At 46.6% G+C, this 18,943-nt stretch overlaps 1 protein-coding gene across 7 annotated transcripts in view; it reads left to right on the top strand.

The window, feature by feature from the left end:
- CALD1 (caldesmon 1) overlaps positions 1 to 18,943 on the top strand; it is a 283,959-nt gene that overhangs the window by 251,458 nt on the left and 13,558 nt on the right. For all 7 annotated transcript variants that reach the window (XM_084809247.1, XM_084809244.1, XM_084809245.1 and 4 more), the window contains 5 exons: positions 445 to 602; positions 3,452 to 3,713; positions 7,696 to 7,836; positions 16,542 to 16,585; positions 16,681 to 16,762. In XM_084809247.1, the coding sequence (XP_084665373.1) occupies positions 445 to 602; positions 3,452 to 3,713; positions 7,696 to 7,836; positions 16,542 to 16,585; positions 16,681 to 16,762 (687 nt within the window). The remainder of the gene's footprint in view (positions 1 to 444; positions 603 to 3,451; positions 3,714 to 7,695; positions 7,837 to 16,541; positions 16,586 to 16,680; positions 16,763 to 18,943) is intronic.

Below are 18,943 nucleotides of genomic sequence, written 5' to 3'. Positions count from 1 at the left end.
TTAGTGCTACTGGGTGCTGTGGAGTGGTTTGTTTTATGTTTTTTTAGCCTACTGTAGCCCACAGGGAGGGGGCAAAAATGGCCCCTCGATCTCCCGTAGTTGCTCACTGTTGCAGTACAGTGTCCCTGCCCCATTTTCTGGACTTGTGGCATGCTTGCTGAAAAGGCTGACCACCAGTGGAATCAGCCCCTGTGGTGACAATGTAGTAAACACCATTACTTTAATTTTGGGAGTGTAGGTAAGATCCTGCAAACCTCCATGCGTTTTCATAAAATGAAGGATATGCATAATGCATAGTGTGTTGCTGCAACCCTTGCTTGCAGATGTTTCCAGAAGATAAATTGCTTGCTGTCTGCCTGCCAGCAGCGGAAGGTGGACAGTTCTTGCTAGTCCTTCCGAGTGTTTGGATGTGACTTGTTCGTTTTTACAATCTCTCTCCGGCAGTTAAAAGATAGCAAGGTGAACCGAGACAAAACACCCAAAGAAGAGCCTAAACCTGCCTGGGATCGCAAGAAAGGAATTCCTGAGTCAAAGCCGCAGAATGGGGAGCGTTTCCCAGAATTCCCTGCTCACAAACTGAAACACACAGATAATGCTTTTAGGTAAGATACACGCTCATGCTAGGGTGTTTATACTTGGGCCTGATGTTGCCTTTTATGGGTCTCAGTTGCAACAGGATAGACTGTGCCACAGCAAAGATGGAGAATAGGTTTTTACAGAGAAGGCTTGAAGTTTGATGATCTTTGATTATCTTCTGCTGGGCTTTCATAGAATCATAGAATCATAGAATAGTAGGGCTGGAAGGGGCCTACAAGGCCATCGAGTCCAACCCCCTGCTCAATGCAGGAATCCAAGTCAGAGCATCCCTGACAAATGGCTGTCCAGCCTCGTCTTGAAGGCCTCCAGTGTGGGAGAGCCCACCACCTCCCCAGGTAATCGGTTCCATTGTCGTATTGCTCTTAGGGTCAGGAAGTTTTTCCTGATGTTCAGACGGAATCTGGCTTCCTGTAACTTGAGCCCATTATTCCGTGTCCTGCACTCTGGGATGATCAAGAAGAGATCCTGGCCTTCTTCTCTGTGACAACCTTTCAAATACTTGAAGAGTGCTATCATATCTCCCCTCAGTCTTCTCTTCTCAAGAAGACTTTAAAAACCTGGCTGTTCAGGTTGGCATTTGGGGTGGGTTAGGGTTTTTTAAAGCAGTGTTGTTTTGTTCAGTTTTTTGTTTTGTTCAGTTGATTATGTAAATTTGTTATTAGTATTGTACGCTGCCTAGAGTGGCTGGGTAGCCAGCCAGATGGGCGGCTAATAAATCAAATCAATCAATCAATCAATCAATCAATCAATCGTTTCTTGTGTCGGTCAGTCTGTAAGTGAGTATAATGCCTATGTTAGCTACAATGCCCTTTTTCATTACAAATGCCTCCTCTTTACTTTCTCCAGCCCACTGACAACAACCACACATTTATGTCAGTAGTGCATTGACAATAGTGCATCAAATGCTCAGAGGTTTAATTTTGCAATCAGCAATAGTTTATTCTTGTAAAGTTTAATCTTGCTCAGCTTGTACTGTGATGCACTGGAGCAAATTCTCAGATCGGGGACTACCATAACGGCATCTCCAACATTTAGAAAATGAAGTGCCAAGTTAAATGTTAGAATGAATGCCCCAGATTTGGTGTAAATGGACGTTTACCTGAGCTGAATGTTGGCAGAAATTTGTTGGGCCTGTGTGTGTCATCCTCTTTCCATGCCCCCCCCCCCCGTAAAAAAGTTCTCAGCAGAATCCCGTTTCTGGACTACACCACTTCAGACCACAGAGTAAAGGCTCACATGGCAGCAAAGTAATACAGTGGAAGCCCTGTTTGTTTGTTTGTTTGTTTGTTTGTTACATTTCTATATCTCCCAATAGCCAAAGCTGACTTAACCCCATGTATCTGAATCCCACAGTTTATCCAAATTCACTTTGTATTTCCAGGTCCCTCTTGCAACCCCATCTCAATATGTAATCCTGTGAAATCAACACTTCTATCTATGCAGTGGTTGGATTAGCCAGCTGTTTTGTTTTAATCTCCCCGTCATTTCCCCTGGGGCCTTTTCAGTAGATGAGATGATACTGTAAATGCCACTCACAGGTCTATGTTTGTATGAAGGTGAAGTAGTAGTAGTAGCATTTTTATGCTGCTCCTCAGCCAAAAAGTCTCCCAGAGCAGCTTACGTATAATTAATTAAACAAGACAGTCCCTGCCTGCTGGCTTACAATCTAAAAAGACATGACACACGAGGAAAAAGGAAAGGGGAGGGAAGAGGGGGGAAATTTAATTCTTTTCGCAGGGCTGGTGAAATGGCCCTGCTCTTCCTCTCATCTGCCTCAGTAGAGCCTGCTGGAATAGCTGGTGGTGGTGACAGTTGAGGGAGGAGGAGCCTTCATGCGGGAGATCTTCAGCAGGTCTACATACATACATACATGGTGTGTGTGTGTGTATGTGTGTATATGTTTGTATGTATATACATAAAAGCACAGCAAACACATAAAACACAGTAAAACTATTATTATTATTATTATTTTATTTAATTTATAGGACACGTTACAAAAATTGGAAATATAATAGGTTGGATCCAGACTTAGTCATACTTAGAGGAGACTAACTGAAATCAGTGGGGCTTATGTTAACCATGGCAAGCTTACATCCCATTGATTTCAATGGTTCTAATCTAAGAATGACTAAGCCTGGATTCAGACCAATAAAGGATTAAAAGTATACTCACAGTGCTCTAAATTCAGCAGATCTAAAGGAGGAAACATAAAAACAGCAGCAGGGATGAACCAGATTAGATGTACAGGCCTGGGAAATTTTTTAAAAAGAAATCCTTGCCAGATGCCCACATGACATCAGTGTTCGTGCCAGGTAAATCCTTCCAGGGAGCGCATCCCAAAGTTGCGGTGCCACTTCTGAAAAGGCCGTTTCCCTGGTAATCATCTCCCACACCACAGATAGTGGGCCAGGTACTCAGAAAAATATAGCAATGTGATTTCCTGATCCTGAAGTAAGAACAAAGTACTTTGAATGTGGTGGTAGGATTCTGGATTGCACCACTTCAGGCTGCAGGTGGTGGGGTCATATTTTATGTGTTCTCCCACACAAAACACTACACAGCGCTCCTCCCACTTAAAACACTTCTAGCACATGAGGGAGAGGGCTAGGCTAGAACTCCCCCCCTCATGTGTCAGGGAGGGGTTGTTGTTTTTACATAGAGGGAGGTGTTTTTTAATTATAAAACTCTGTTCGAAACTACGACAGCCCTGCCTGCGTTCTGAAAGGCTAGAATGCCATGCAACTTCCACCTGCCATTTTTCATCCTACGTCAAGCATAGATCCATCCTCATGCTGTCAGTTCTGACAAGCCAAAGAAAGTGTTGCTCATGGTAGCCTGTTCCTTCCTTCCCAAGCCGCCCCGGCTTCAAAACCGCCCCAGATGCTGAAGAAACCAAGCCTGTGTCCCATGCGGAGGCCGGCAGGCGGGTGGAGGAGCTGCGCCGTCGCCGAGGAGAAAACGAGAGCGAAGAGTTCGAGAAGTTGAAGCAGAAACAACAGGAGGCAGCTGTGGAACTGGAGGAGCTGAAAAAGAAGCGTGAAGAGCGTCGGAAGATTCTGGAAGAGGAAGAGCAGAGGAGGAAGAGAGAGGAGGCAGAAAGGAAAGCTCGGGAGGAGGTAACAAACTGCCAGCATAGCCCCCTGGTGCATGCAGAATATGAATAATGAGAGCAAGCCTGTGGGTGCGAAATAGACATTGGAAGCTGCCTCACACTGTGTCAGAGCACAGTGTAAGGCAGTGTAAGGTACATCTAGCTCGGTATTACTAGCCCTGACTGGGCCTGGCTCTCCAGAGTTTCAAACAGGAGTCTTTCCTAGCCCTGCGTGGCAGTATCGAGAACTGAACTCTTCCATGTGCTCTACCCGCTGCACTACAGCTCTTCCTGAGCCTTCCCCCTCACACAGATGTCCTAAACAGAAGTGATATTCATGTAGGACAGGCGGGAAACATGCAGACCACAGGCTGCATGCAGCCACCAATGTTGTTGTTTTTTTGCAGCCTCTCTCACCCCCCTCGGTCCCTGGCCACCTCTGGATTCCTAGAAATTCTGCTGGAAAACAAAGTGCAGAGGGAATGTGCACCTTGTTTCGCAGTAGAATTGTGCCCCCTCCCCCAGCCCACAAAACAGCCATTTGGCAGGCTGGGGGGAGCACGATTCTACAGAGAAAGAGGGCATGCATTCCTTGCGCACCCGGTTTCTGCTGAGAAATGGTACAGTGGGAATGCGTACCTTGTTTCCCAGCAGAATTTCTGGGAATCCATCTGTTGGCCATTTCTGGTGGCAGCGTGGCAATTTCTGATCTTAGGGGAAGGGTGTGGGCCATGGTGGGTTCCAGGGGAGCCAGTGTGGCCCCTCAACCCACCTAAGTTTCCCATCTCTGATGTAGGAAATTGTCATTCATGAGGCAGACACAACAAGAGTACAACGTAGTGATAAACATTTCAATTTTAAACATTTCAGTGCCAAAATATTTCAGTTCTCATCAAAATAACAATATCAATCTAACCATATATCAAAACAGCACTAACAATAAGAATATCAATATCACCTAAAAATTAGGGATGTACGAAAGTCACTTACCTTTTCATGGATTCTGTTCATGGGGGGGGGGAGGCGTTCCGTCCCTCCCCCTGGAATCCTTGACAGCGGGGAGGCGATCCGGTCCTCCCCCCCGGAATCCTCGACAGCCGGCTGTGCTCTGCGGCGGCTCCGCGGAGCAGCCGGCCAGGCCCAGGCCAGGGCCGTCTGCAGCTGGATTTCCGGCTGCGGGGGGCTCTGGGTAAAAAAAAAAAAAAAAAGCATACGCAAATGGCGGCGGCTATGGCCGCCGCCATTTGCGTTCCTTATTTTTCGCCGTCTTAGTCTACGTCAATATTTACGTAGACTAAGACGAAAAGAAAGGGGAACGCAAATAGCGTACCAGGCGCTATTTGCGTTCCCCTTTCTTTTCTTCGTCTTAGTCTACGTAAATATTGACGTACACTAAGACGGCGAAAAATAAGGAACGCGAATGGCGGCCATAGCCGCCGCCATTTGCGTACGCGTTTTTTTTTTTACCCAGACGTGATAGGCTACGTAAGTCTTTACGTAGCCTATCACGCCTATGGGGGAAAAACAAAACAAAACACAGACTGCAAATGGCGGTGGCGGCAGCCGGTCAGAAGACCAGCCGCTGCTGGAGCCGCCGCTGTCCGAAACATCCGCCCCAGGTAAGTCTCGTCCCGGGGGGGATCCGCGGGGGGTGGGGGGGTGGTCCGTGATGGATTTTGGGGGGCCTCACCGAGATCCGTCGCGGAATTCTCTGACATCCCTACTAAAAATACAAACACCAGATGAATAGCAAGTTGGTACTACTCTGCCAGCTTAGAGGCCCAAAGAAATGCCACCCCACTGCCCCGGTCTCTGATTCCAGCAAAGAAGAACATAGGAAGCTTCCTTAGACTGTGTCAGACTACTGGTCCATCTAGTCCAGTATTGTCAACACTGACTGGCAGTAACTTACCAGGGTTTCAGGCAGGAGACTTTCCTGCCCTTCCTGGAGATGCTGGGGGCTGAACCTGGGACCTTCTGGGACCTTCTGCAGGTGCTCTACCACTGTGCTTCAGCCCGTCCTGCAAGGGGAACAAGAACCCCTAGAGCTGAACCCACCATTTGGTCTTGGCTAAGCCCTGAATAATTATATCAGACAAAATTCTCCAGTAAGAATTCTCCCAAGTCAGACACTGAACTGGGCCCAAGGTCTTGTTCCTGTGCTGGCGGAGCAGGCATGTCTGCACCGCCCACCACATTCAAAGCATAATGTGTGACACAAGTGTTCCACGTGTGCACCCATATGTGCAGAGAGGCTCAAATCGCATGACCCTCCCTCTCAAACAGAAGAAGAAAAGGGTACGGGAAACCTGTGTGCTGACCTTCCATGCGTTTGGGCACCTGGGTGGAGCACCCACATTGCACTTTACATCCTGAGTGTGCGGAAGGGATGGGGGCTGCCTGTTCTTGCACCACAGAAAAGGATCGTTGGTCTGGCCTGAAAGTCTGACCTGGGCCTAAGAATCATGCCGAGCTTCTGGTTCTACACCTCTGAATTAGACTGCCCCTTTTCTATGGCTTTCCAGTAGTGTTGTTGTGACTCAGATTTATTTTAAGAGAACAATCTGGTTTTGAATAAGCTCTTTAAACTGGAGATATTGCTTTTTAATGAAACACATTCTGCAAAAAAGACGCAACCAGTGACCACTGTTGAAAAGAGCTAATGAGGGCCATTGAAATACGCTCTGAGGGAAATGTTCTTCTCAGAGATATCCTGCCTACCTTACATTGCAGACAGAGAAGTCCGTCTCTTTCCTCTTTCCACTCTGCAAGATATTCTTTGAATGCCTTTGGAGTAAACAAACACAAAAGTTGGGCTGTTTAATGTAGCAAACGTTGCCTGTGGACCTCAGGATATACAATATGGTGGAAGGTATCCCACTTGCTTCAGAGCAACTAGCTGGGCCCCTAGCTATCTATTACATCACAGGATGTGACATCAGAGCAACATAGCCAGGATGGTGTGACACTTGGAGAGCAGACTCACTTGCAGCCAAGGCCCACTGTGACATTTGAGACCCTGAAGGAGCTGTTCAAGTTGTTTTAACTTGAGGTGGTCGTTTGGCAAGAGTAAAAGCACAAGGAAAGCTGTGCAGTTCTTTCAGAGACTATTCACACCTTAACCAAATTCCAAACCTTTATAATTCCCTGCTTTGTGTATGGTTCTTGGCACAAAGGGTTAAAGGTTGTGTTTGAAAAAGCCCCATGTGAACACTAATTGTGAATGTTCAGGAATTATTTAGCCCATATTCACCATTTTATTTACTGAAGCACATCCTAACGTGGCTTCATTCATTTTTGCTAAGCTGTACTCACCAGTCCCCCTGTCGTTCTTACTCTTGCGGCATGCGGCAACCAGGAGTTCTGTTCCTAGCTGCATTTCAGCAGGACATGGGGACCATCGGGAGAGAGCTGGGGAATTTGCCACAGGGAAGCAAGAGAGTGTACAGCTATACACAAAATCAGGAGCCAGCACTGTTTTTGCACCAGGGAGATACTTGTCTAACTCAGTTCTTTGCTTTTCAGTTGAAAAATTGCTCTGATGGTGGGGAAGGGTGCTTCATGCTGGTTGGGGATGATGGGAGTTGTACCCCAGCACATCTGGAATGTGCCAGGTTGGGGGAGGCTGGTCTAGCCCATCAGTGCTCTGCGCAGGCCTGTCTTCTTCAAATGGGCTGCATTGTGCCCTCAGCCTTGTTCCTTGAGATATGCTTGCTGAACTACACAGGCCTTTGGTCTGATCCAGCAGGGGGTCTTCTTACGTTCTCATCTCTTATTGTACGTGTGACAACAGTGTGTGATATTATAGCAAGCACAATTTCCGGAGTGGAGTGACTCCCGCGTTCAGGTACTTACCCTAACGGGTTAGATTCAGCTGGGCTGAATCTTCTGTATAATGGTTGCTACCCGTTGCGACTCCTGAATGTTAAAGGATCAGACAGCAGGGATGAAAAACTGAAAATAAAACCATGAGCGACTCAATCACTTCACATGGTGATTTTTGGCAGGAAGAGAAGAGGCGGCTGAAGGAAGAAATTGAGAGGAGAAGGGCGGAAGCTGCTGAGAAGCGCCAGAAGATGCCAGAGGAAGCCCCGAGCGATGAGAAGAAGCCATTTAAATGTTTCACCCCTAAGGGTTCCTCTCTCAAGGTAATGCTGCCTGGTGGACAGCTGGTACCATGTGGGCTGCTGGTACTGTGTGGGCTGCTGGCACCGTGTGGGCAGTTGGTACAACGTGGGCTGCATCAAGCTCATGAAGGAGTTTTATCTGGTTCCTGGTTGGCCATGCCATTTTAATCAAGGAGTGTTAAAAATTAACTCCGATTTCACTTCTAAAGTATATGTAAAAGAGATTTCACATCAACATCGTCAATAACAACAACAACAACAAATTGCTTAAGATGTCTATGTGCTATACAGCAATTCAAAGCAACAAAACAGACCCTGCCTGCAGGCTTTCTTCAACACTGCATTTTATTTGGTCTTTGTATATAATGCCCTGGCCACATCTGAATGCATGGTCGGTCACCTAACTGTGGTGTCTTTTATTGCTAGGTGGTGTTGTCTTCAGCCTGATCCTCCATGAATAGGGTTGCCAGATTTTTGTGTGTTGGGCGCCTTCACAAACAAGATATTTGCAGGGCGGGGTGTGTGTGTGTGTGTGTGTGTATGTCTCACCAGGATGCAGATGCAGTTATGAAAGAAAAGCCTTGCCTGCCAAATTGGTGTGCAGCTGTAAAAGACACAGGAGTCTTTCCGGGGGGGACGGGGGGGGATGGGGGACGGACGGCAACCTGATCCATGAATTTCATGGCAGTATATATTTCTAGCTTCCAAACCACTGTCTAGAGAAGAGTGGCCGCTGAAAATACAGAAGCTGGCATCCTTGCTTTGACTGGCTGGCTCACAGCTTGCACACGTAAGGAATGGGTGCAGGAGAGTAGCTCACCAGTAGAGCACATGCAGAAGGTCCCAGACTCGGTCCCCACCATCTCTAGCGATGAGGATGAAGTAGCAGGTGATGAGAAGGGTCTCTGTTGGGGACCTGGAGATCCGCCACCAGTCAGACAGTAATGGGCTAGATCAGGGATGGGGAGCCGGTAGCCCTCCAAATGTTGCTGAACTCCATCAGCCTCGGCCAGGATGGCCAGTGGTCAGAGATTACAGAAATTGTAGCGCAGCAATGTCTGGAGGGCCACAGATTCCCTTCCCCTGGGCTAGGCAGAAAATTAGTCCGACTGGGCGTAAGAAGAGTTTGCTATGACTCCCCACAAATTGCTGCCCTGAGGCAATGGAGTGAAAACCCACTCCTGTGCCTTGCAAGGGGCTTCTGAAGGACTGGAGTAGGCCATGAACACTTTCATTTATGGATTTTCTCGCAGCCAGACTGAAAGTCATGCCCTGCCCTGTCTAGTTCTCTTTCTTTTCAGTCATACTTAGAGTAGACCTGTTGAAATCAGTGGGACACGTAAGTCATGACTAACTTAAGTCCCATTGATTTCAGTGAGTCTGAGTATGTGTAACCTGGGCCCTTCCAGTGCTTAAAAGCTTCCCAAAGGCAGATTCCTCTGTGTTGCATGGGGTGCATGCATGTTGCTCGCAACCAAAATAAGGCTCTGAGTGTGCCGTGCAGAACCATTAACATCAATGGGAGTTTTGCCATTGATTTCAATGGACTGTGGACTGACTGTACACTATCATTTTATACTGACTAGGATATAGAGAAATAGAATGAAAAAAAGCACCCAGGCTTTGTTTGGAGTTTTACCTCCTAATGTAGGGAGAGTATAAGAGGTTCTGCTATTGGCATTAACCACCCTGCTTTCCGTCTTGTTTTCCAGATCTATTTTGTAATTCTGTTTACCGTATGTGCCGTAATATTTCAAGTCGTGTGCATGCTGTGGCTTGCTTTGTGTGGTGGCATCTGTTTCCAAGTCCTGTGCATAATTTTGTGCTGGGTTTGATCAACACTTTTAAAGGCCCTTTCTACTGTTTTTTGTAGGCAAACCACAACCACCCCCTGCAAAAAATAGCAACTGTAATGTTTTATTTATTAATTTGGTGGATAGATTTTCGTATCCTGCTCTTTGGCTAACAAATTTAAATGAGGAACAATGCATACAATTAAAACAAAACAAAAACACCAACATAACGCAAACAGCATAAAACACCGGTGGCTGAAAAGAATACGAGCCAGATCAAAACATTATGTAAAAATCCAGCATCCAAAAGTCCTGGGCAAATAAAAAGTGGTTTGGCTTGGTGCTGAAAAGACATCAGAGTTGGCATCAGGGGAGCTTCCTTGGGGAGAGCATTCCAAACTTGGGCTGCCACAATTGAAAGGGCCATCTCAGGGATTACCCCGCTTCTCCTGTCTGAAAGCAAGTGCCCCCGAGGGGAGGGTCTTAGTAGTCAGGGAGGCTCATGTGTCTAGTCTGCACTGATCATTCTAACGTGTGGTGGAGGACTGAGCCATTCAAAAGACATGTGGCTTGCTGTGCTTGTTACTATCCCTGCAACTTTCTGTTCACTGCACCTTCTTCATAGAGGAACATGGGAAGCTGCCTTCTGCCAGCTCGGTCTATTTGACCTTCCAGCCCAGCATTGTCTGCACTGGCTGGCAGCAGCTTGCCAGGGTCTCAGGCAGAGGTCTTTGACATCACCTGCTACCTGATCACTTTTAACTGGAGATGCCAGTGATTGCAGCCGAGATCCTCTGCATGCAAATCAGGTGCTTTATCACCGAGCCACAGTCCCTCCCCTTCTCTTGCTGATGGATGTCCAAAATACACACATATGCCCTCCACACACACCTTATGTGTGCGCTCTGCAGTTATTATTTTATTATTTACTGCATTTTTATCCTGCTTTTCAGACAATTATTGTCTCCCAAAGCAGCTCACAACAATAAAAGAGAGAGAGAGAGAATAAAAGAGAGAGAGAGAGAGAGAGAGAGAGAGAGAGAGAGAGGCTCTGCCATCAGACTAGCAAACTAAAAAGGCAAGACACACAAGTAAAGGGAAGTGAGGGGGAAAGGAAGAGGAGAGGGATCCTATTTCAAGGCTGGAACAAGTTATATGTGGGCATTGAGATGCACTTTGGGCCAGGCTGATCATCTCTTGCTGGTACTCTTGCTTGAATGGGGCTCTTGTTCCTTAGGTCAATGGATGGCTCCAAAGCTTTCCTTCCCCCTACTTCTTCAGCCCCAAGGCAACTGTGAGTTGGAGCCGAGTGTTCTCTCTGGCAGGGAGGGGAATATGAGCTCCCTGCAACTGCTCCTTCTCTGGCCAATGGATGGGCCAGGATGGTCTCCCCCTTGGCTTGATGTTACACAGTGTAACACTAGTGTTTGTTGAGGAGATGCCCTGAGTTCTGATTCACTTGACTGATGCTTCTGTGACAGCCTTTTTGGTTGCCCTTTGTCTTTCCAGCCAGTGGCATTTGCCCAAGGGCTTGAGACAAGTGGGCAATCGGACTACTTCTCCTTGAGCAGGAGCTGCTAGTTCTGTACATCACTGCCATTCGCACAAGTTGTTGTCATGGAACCATTGTCTGCATCTTCCTGTGGCAGCTGAGTCAGGTCAGCCTCTTGCTGCAAAAGGAGAGCTGCTACAAGCTGAGGGGAAAGGCAGAGCTGCTGTAGACAAGGAGACCAGTTGATTCAGCTTTGCAAGGTACAGAGGGGAAGAGGAGAGTCTGGGACACGCAATTCTGGAAAGGTGGGCAGAGAAAAGTGGCAATCTCAGGTAGGGATGGGGAAGAAAGTTGTTTGGTTCGCAGATTAATATGAACCAGTCTAATTCGCACCTCCTGAATTAATATGAAAACTGGAACATAACGATTCTTCAGTTTTCACACTTCTCCGAAATGGCTCACTAAGTTCGTGCACGCAGATTAAAGAGAAATAAATCTGTGTGGTTGCCGTATATGGGGCTTGCATGCCTTTTTCCTACTATCCACGTGGGAAGCATGTCATTTTTGAAGCAGTCCTAAGAGAATTAAAAGACGGAGGGAACTGAGTGATGATCTGCAGGAATTGGGAGATCCAGGGATGCTCCAGTTTACAGAGATTCTCTAAACTCTACTTCGAAGCTTGAATTGCCTCTTTCCCATTCTCCTTTGCTATATGTTTTCCTTTTCATTCAAGTGGGGAAAGTGTGCATTTCTATGCACATTTTTCTAAAGTGCACACTTTTCCCCCATTGACCAAAGTGTGAAAAAGCTTTAAAAAATGCACATTTTAAAGTGTGCGTATTTTTATTTTATTTTATTATTTTTTCAGAAGAAATTACAAAAACACATTAATATTGATTCAAAATCCCTCCCCAATCCCTCCCCCAGCTCAAACAGTTCCAGGATTCTTCTTCTCCCCTCCCTTATTTTCTGTTTCTATTCCAGGGTAATATATTAATTCATCCTGTTTCATTCTCTTATTATCATCTTCTTTTCATGATTCCCCCAGATAAGCTTCTACCAAGGTTGTTCTGTTCGACTCTTTTTTTCATAAAGTCTGTATATTTTTGCCAATCCTTGAAGGTGTCTCTGTTCTTTATTCCTCTGTGCACTCTTAGCTTCTGTGTCAGCTTTTCATTTATTGCTATGTCCAGATTTTCTTTCACCACGAAGGTATTGTCAGCATCTGGGCAAGAGCACATTTTTTTTTTTTAAATATATTTTTTGAATGCAGTTGCAAGTTCAGGAACATCCAAGCTTTTTTTTTGGGAAATGCGTTCACATTAGGGGTGCACGAAAGCCACTTACCTGGTCTTGCAGCTTTTCGCGGTGGGGGGGGAGGCGCTTCGCTGCTCTCCCCCCGAAGTTCAGGCCGGGGGGGAGGCTTCCCGCTTCGCCCGGCCGAAATTCAGGCTGGGGAGGAGGCGCCTCGCCTTATTTTCACCGTAGTCTACGTAATCTTTACGTAGACTACAGCGACCAAATAAGGAACGTGAATGGCGGCTCCCTATGGGGGCCGCCATTAGCCATACGCGCTTTTTTTTAAAGTCACCCGTGATAGGCTATGTGACAATTTACGTAGCCTATCACGGCTGACTTTGCAGATCTAGCCGTGATAGGCTATGTTAATCGTCACGTAGCCTATCACGGGGGCGTTTTTTTTTTTAGTTTTATTGGAATGGCGGCGGCAGCAGCCGGTCGAAAGATCGGCTGCCGCCCCCGCCCCTGACGAAGACCCGACGAACCACCGCCGGGACCCGCCGCCGGGAGGGACATTCGGGAAAGGTAAGTCCCGTCCCGGGGGGGTGCGGGGGGCGGGGGGGTGCGGAGAATTTCTCCCCGAAACTTCTTCGGGGGGCCGAACACGTTGGCGCTCGGCCCCCTGATGTTTCGGGGAGAAATTCTCCGCCAACCCTAGTTCACATTCAGGGTACAGAGCAGGGCAAGTCTGATGATTTGCGAACAGAAACACATTTCTCGAACATTCCTAAATGAACTGTAGTTTGACTGTCTGTAGTGTACTGTCTGTAGAGTATTTTATGCTGCTGTCTTGTGCTGCCATCTTGTGGGTGTTAAAAGAGGTGCTGAACATTACTATTGCAGCCCCTTTATAGGAATCAATCCACCCAGTTTATAGACGCAAGTCTTGACAATTCTGCAGTCCCAACATTCTAATTCATGCAAGAATTCAGGTGCCCTGATTCTGTAAGCAGACTACATTGTGCTATTGAATATAGTCCCTCACCCCTCCCACCCTCCACATCCTTGCTGGCTTTAGTGAAATGATTGAGGATTGTTTTTCAACCAGTTCACTATTGCGTCCAAAATAGGAAAGTGGGATTTAATATTGATTTACTAATCAGGATGTTGAGACAGGCAGTTGAAGTGATGGGCTTGGATTCTGGGTCAGGGAGCTCTTGGAAGAAGCACCATGCAGTGAGAAAATGGAATGGGAAACCCAGGGCTTGATTCTTTTAAACACAAGTCTTTGGAATGGAACGAGTCTTTTAGAAATAAGTGGGACTGAACTAGCTTAAACACGACCAACTTCTTCTGAGCTCTGAGTGATTTGCAGGTTGGTGCTGCTGTCTCAGCTTGGCCAGCTTGCAGTTGTCTAGGTTCCCTGTTCAGCTGTGCTGGTTGCTCTCAGAGGGAGATTCCAAGGAGCGGCTGCTTGAATGAGGCCCCCTACTGCACAGAGCCAAAATTCCTTTCTTGGAAACAAACCCACAGCCGAATATTGATCATCAAATAACATTACAACCCGAAATGTCACGAGGTCTAGACATTTGCTGATGCTGTCAAATCTCCATCAGCTCATAACTGCAACCTTAATAGACATAGCTTCATTTTCCTAAGGAGATGGAGGTTGGGTTGATGCCTTTGAGATGGAGCAGTTCTAATAACCAGTCCGGGTGGCTTGATCTTTCCTCCAACAGAAACTTTCCAGCTTGACCTCTCCTAACCTGACTTCCATTTTGAAACCTAATCCGCCATTTGGATTGAAGCAAGAGGTCACACAGCACATTGCAAAGCTCACCCAACAAGTGCTTAGCTAAAATGTCTGAGATGCTCCATCAGCTGTTTGTCTAACTGGGTTTGTTGAAGCCAAACTGCTTTCGGTTCCCTGTGAAAAACTAGAAGAAGATCCACCAACCCGAGTCGCTTCCAAGATTTTCACAGGGGACTGAAAACAGCTTGGCTTCAAGAATTTCAGCTGAACAAACAGCTGATGGCTAAAATACCATCATAGGCAGCACTGGAGCCTCATCGTCCAGGCTGCCCCACCTGATCCTGACACCTTGGCCATGGCAATACATTTCAGACCCATCTCCAGCTTGCTATCTGATCTGACCCATCTCCTCATCTTTATTGCCCTTTTGGTACCAGGCAAAGACTTTTTTATTTTCCTGAATTTTTAGATGCAATTTAAATCCTGCTGGCTGTTTTTTCTGCTTTTAGCTTATTTTATTTTTGTATTTAAGTTTAAATTTAAATTGCTTTATTGAAAACAGAAGGCTGGTATAAAATACTTAAAATAAGCAAGCAAACAAAATTTTAGACAGACATTCTCCAAATTGTGTGCGCACGTGTGTGTATGTATGTAATTCCTGTTCATTTCAAAGAACTCTTGTGAAGAACTACAGATCTTTTCTCGAAGCTTGATGCTTAAGTGTGGAAACGTCTCCTGGGCCTGGAAACTTCCTGGTCCTCCCCATTCGTTTGACTTGGGTGCTTCCAGATGAGACTTTTCTGTCACCCTACTTCATTCACAGTATTTTACAGGGGGTGTAGGCAATGGGCATTTCTACACCAGCCTAAAATCCTGCATTTAAAATGGGGCTTTCTGCCTGTGTTTTAAATGCAGGATCACAACCGACTCCCTTTACACATGCTTCCTTTCCCCCCTCTGCTTCCCTGCCCCTTCTGTCCGTATCTGAGTCTTCCATTATCTTTCATTGGTCTCGCTCCTCTTCTTGCCGCTTTAACTCTTCATGGAGGAAACTGAAGCGAAACACAAAGGGGTTATTTGATAGCTTATTATCTGCTATCTATTTAAAAACGGAACAAAGGGCATTTAGTTCAGGAGGGTCATGGCAGGGTCACGGTGTCATGTAAAGGGCCCGCAAACTTCTGTGGAGCAATCTCAATTGTAGGATAAAAGCTCCGTACAAAGGAGCCCAATGTCTTCTGCTTGTAACCCTCCCCTGTTTTCCCACCGCTTTGTCCGTCTTTTTTCTTACTGCAGGAAATTGGTTATGGAGGAAAAAAAGGAGAAAAAGACAGAATAGCTATATGAGTCTTCCAGCTGGTAATGCTAAGAGCCTCTCCATCTGGAAGAACGCTTGGACTAGATGTTACTGGAGATCCACAGCTGATGCTAAAACAGCATCCCATGGGTTGGATCTAGGACCTGCCTTCTGTAAGAGGAAGGGATCTCCTGGGAGAGGAAAGGCTCCAGTCCTGGAATTTGCCCGATTCCCCCCCCCCCCCAGCTCATCCCATTCAGCAGGGTCTCCTGATCTCTGTAGCATTTTCAGGGAACCAGAGGAACTGCCTTGGGAAGAAGGGGATGGGGAAGTCCACCTCAGCCAGCACTGTTGATCCAGCTTAAATCTGGATCCAACCCACTCCTCCTCCTTTTCTGTCTCTAAGTAGTAAATATACAGGTTACAAAATGTATGACATCACATTTTGAGTGTTCTGTCCCTGCAGGTGGCTGCCATTGAAGTGAAAGCAGCGGGGCGGGGGACACACAAAGTGCAGTGACACCATGGGACCCATTTTGGCTCTCTAAATATTACTGGAGGGTGAAGGGAAAGAGATGCAGGCTGCTCTTTTCAGTGGCAGCCACATAGCTCCCTTAACATCAAGGTTCAGACTGTGGTTTTGATCAACATTTGCAGCAACTCTGCTCTGGCTCCCATCTCAACCTTTTAAAAACAGCTCGTCCCTTCAGCCTCTGCCATTCTATGAACTTTTCCTAAAAACGCTTATGATTATACAGTTGCAGAATCCACAGGGGGAGCCCTGACTGTAAGGGACTTCCCTGAAGGCTACAACTACCTCCCTTTTTTTATAGTGTAGTGCTGGTGTGTGTGATGTTACTGCATATTTACAGACCATTCAGCTTATCCTTGTCCGCCTCTGCTACCTTTTTAGCGGTGGAGGCTGGTGGCTCCGATGTCAGTGGGGCGGTGAGTCTGCTCTGGGTGTCAGTCAGAACCAGTGAGAACTCTAAAGGAGCTGTCCAAGCACCTTGGACAGCTCCTTTAGAGCTCTGACTGGTTCTGACTGAAACTCTGAGTGGAGGCTCCACCCCACCGACATCAGAGCCACCAGCCTCCATTGCTTTTTAGGCCTATTTTTTTCTTACCTCCCTCTCTCCTTTTTATTTCCAGATAGAAGAACGTGCAGAGTTCTTGAACAAATCTGCCCAGAAGAGGTAAACAGCCCTCTCCCTCCTAACAAGATCATTGTAAGAATTCAGTGTCCTGTGACAGGAACTAACAGATCTCTGTCACTTCATTTTGTACACAGTGGTATGATGAAACCCACCCACACGACCCCGGTCGTCTCCAAGATAGACAGCAGGCTGGAGCAATACACCAGTGCAATTGAGGTGAGTTCATGACAGCTTCTGAATTTCCCAGGTTCACCTGGCTGGCCCCTGCTGGCAAGAGCCACATGTACTGTTTTTGAGGCTTCTGGTCTAAGCAAGAATAAGGCTGTGTTCACACATAACACTAAGCTGTGGTTTATGTTAAACATTGTTTGTTGCTTCAGCCATGAATTGCCTTGCAAACCAATTGCGGCTTGTTTTCCTTATTTCTGGTTTGCTGCTCTCCCAATCATTTTGCCATCCTTCTCAGTGGTTTCAGTTTTAGGCTGCTCTTGCTGGGTGCCCGTGTTTCAAGGTGAAAAGCAGCACGAACGAGCCAGGGATAAGTCATGGTTCTGGGTTCAGTCATCACAATAAGCCACAGTTTAAGCAAGCCAGACTTTGTAACTTAACAACGGACCATGGTTTCTATTTGTGGGTTATAGCTGGTTAACAAATCATGGTTTGTTTGTAGGGATGGATTTGGACATAACAACAAGTTAGATTTCAGCAAACCACACCAGGGGTTAGCATGTGTAAACCAGGCCAATAGCTGGGTTCAGATGTAATGTAATACAAAACCATGCATGCAAACTGGCTTTTTGGGGGCTGACAAACCAGAATCTGAAACCTGATGTGAATCTGGTTTGCAATCCACAGACCATTGACAAACCACAGTTAGTGGCTATTGCTCTGCCTCAAGAGACGGCTGCACTGTGGAGGTTTTTATTTCTTATTGTAATTATTAAAACATTTGTATCCCACCCTACTGGTGCAAAGGCACCACTCAGGGTGGCTCACAACATTTAAACTTTAATAAGAACAACAATGCAAAACAATCAATCAAGGAGACAGAGTCGGTAGTGAAAACCAAAACACGAAAACATTGTTGTTGTTCAGTCGTTCAGTTGTGTCCGACTCTTCGTGACCCCATGGACCATAGCACGCCAGGCCTTCCTGTCCTGCGCTCTCTCCCGGAGCGTGCTCAAGTTCATATTCATTGCATCCGTGATGCTATCTAGCCATCTCATCCTCTGCCGTCCCCTTCTCCTTTTGCCTTCAGTCTTTCCCAGCATCAGGGTCTTTTCCAGGGAGTTTTCTCTTCGCATTAGGTGGCCAAAATATTGGAGCTTCAGCTTCATTATCTGTCCTTCCAATGAGCACTCAGGGTTGATTTCCTTTAGGATGGACTGATTTGACCTCCTTGCAGTCCAGGGGACTCGTAAGAGTCTTCTCCAGCACCACAGTTCGAAAGCATCAATTCTTCGGCGCTCAGCCTTCCTTATAGTCCAGCTCTCACAGCCATACATTACTACTGGGAAAACCATAGCTTTGATTAGACGGACCTTTGTTGGCAAGGTGATGTCTCTGCTTCTTACTATGCTGTCTAGGTTTGCCATAGCTTTCCTCCCAAGGAGCAAGCGTCTTTTAATTTCATGGCTACAGTCACCATCTGCAGTGATCTTGGAGCCCAAGAAAGTAAAATCTGTCACTGCTTCCATTTCTTCCCCTTCTATATGCCAGGAAGTGATAGGGCCAGATGACATGATCTTAGTTTTTTTAATGTTGAGTTTCAAACCAGCTTTTGCACTCTCCTCTTTCACCCTCAACAAGAGGCTCTTGAGATCCTCTTCGCTTTCTGCCATTAGGGTGGTATCGTCTGCATATCGGAGGTTGTTGATAATTCTCCCGGCAATCTTAATTCCGACCTCTGATTCATCCAATCCGGCATTTCTCATGATGTACTCTGCATATAAGTTAAATAAGCAGGGTGACAATATGCAGCCTTGTCGTACTCCTTTCCCAATTTTGAACCAATCGGTTGTTCCATGTCTGGTTCTGACTGTTGCTTCTTGACCCTCGTACAGGTTTCTCAGGAGACAGGTAAGGTGGTCTGGTACTCCCATCACTTTAAGAATTTGCCACAGTTTGTTGTGATCCACACAATCAAAGGCCTTAGCGTAGTCAATGAAGCAGAAATAGACGTTTTTCTGGAATTCTCTTGCTTTCTCCATGATGCAGCGAATGTTGGCGATTTGATCTCTAGTTCCTCTGCCTCTTCGAAACCCAGCTTGTACTTCCGGTAGTTCTCGGTTCGCATACTGCTGAAGCCTAGCTTGTAGGATTTTGAGCATCACCTTGCTGGCATGTGAAATGAGCGCAATTGTGCGGTAGTTTGAACACTCTTTGGCGTTGCCCTTC

Source organism: Heloderma suspectum, chromosome 7 (assembly GCF_057233095.1).
Source record: "Heloderma suspectum isolate Gila_16-S chromosome 7, 16-S_ref, whole genome shotgun sequence".
Taxonomy (NCBI): domain Eukaryota; kingdom Metazoa; phylum Chordata; class Lepidosauria; order Squamata; family Helodermatidae; genus Heloderma; species Heloderma suspectum.
Note: the sequence above shows the minus strand (reverse complement) of the source record. Positions and strands in the feature narration are given on the sequence as shown.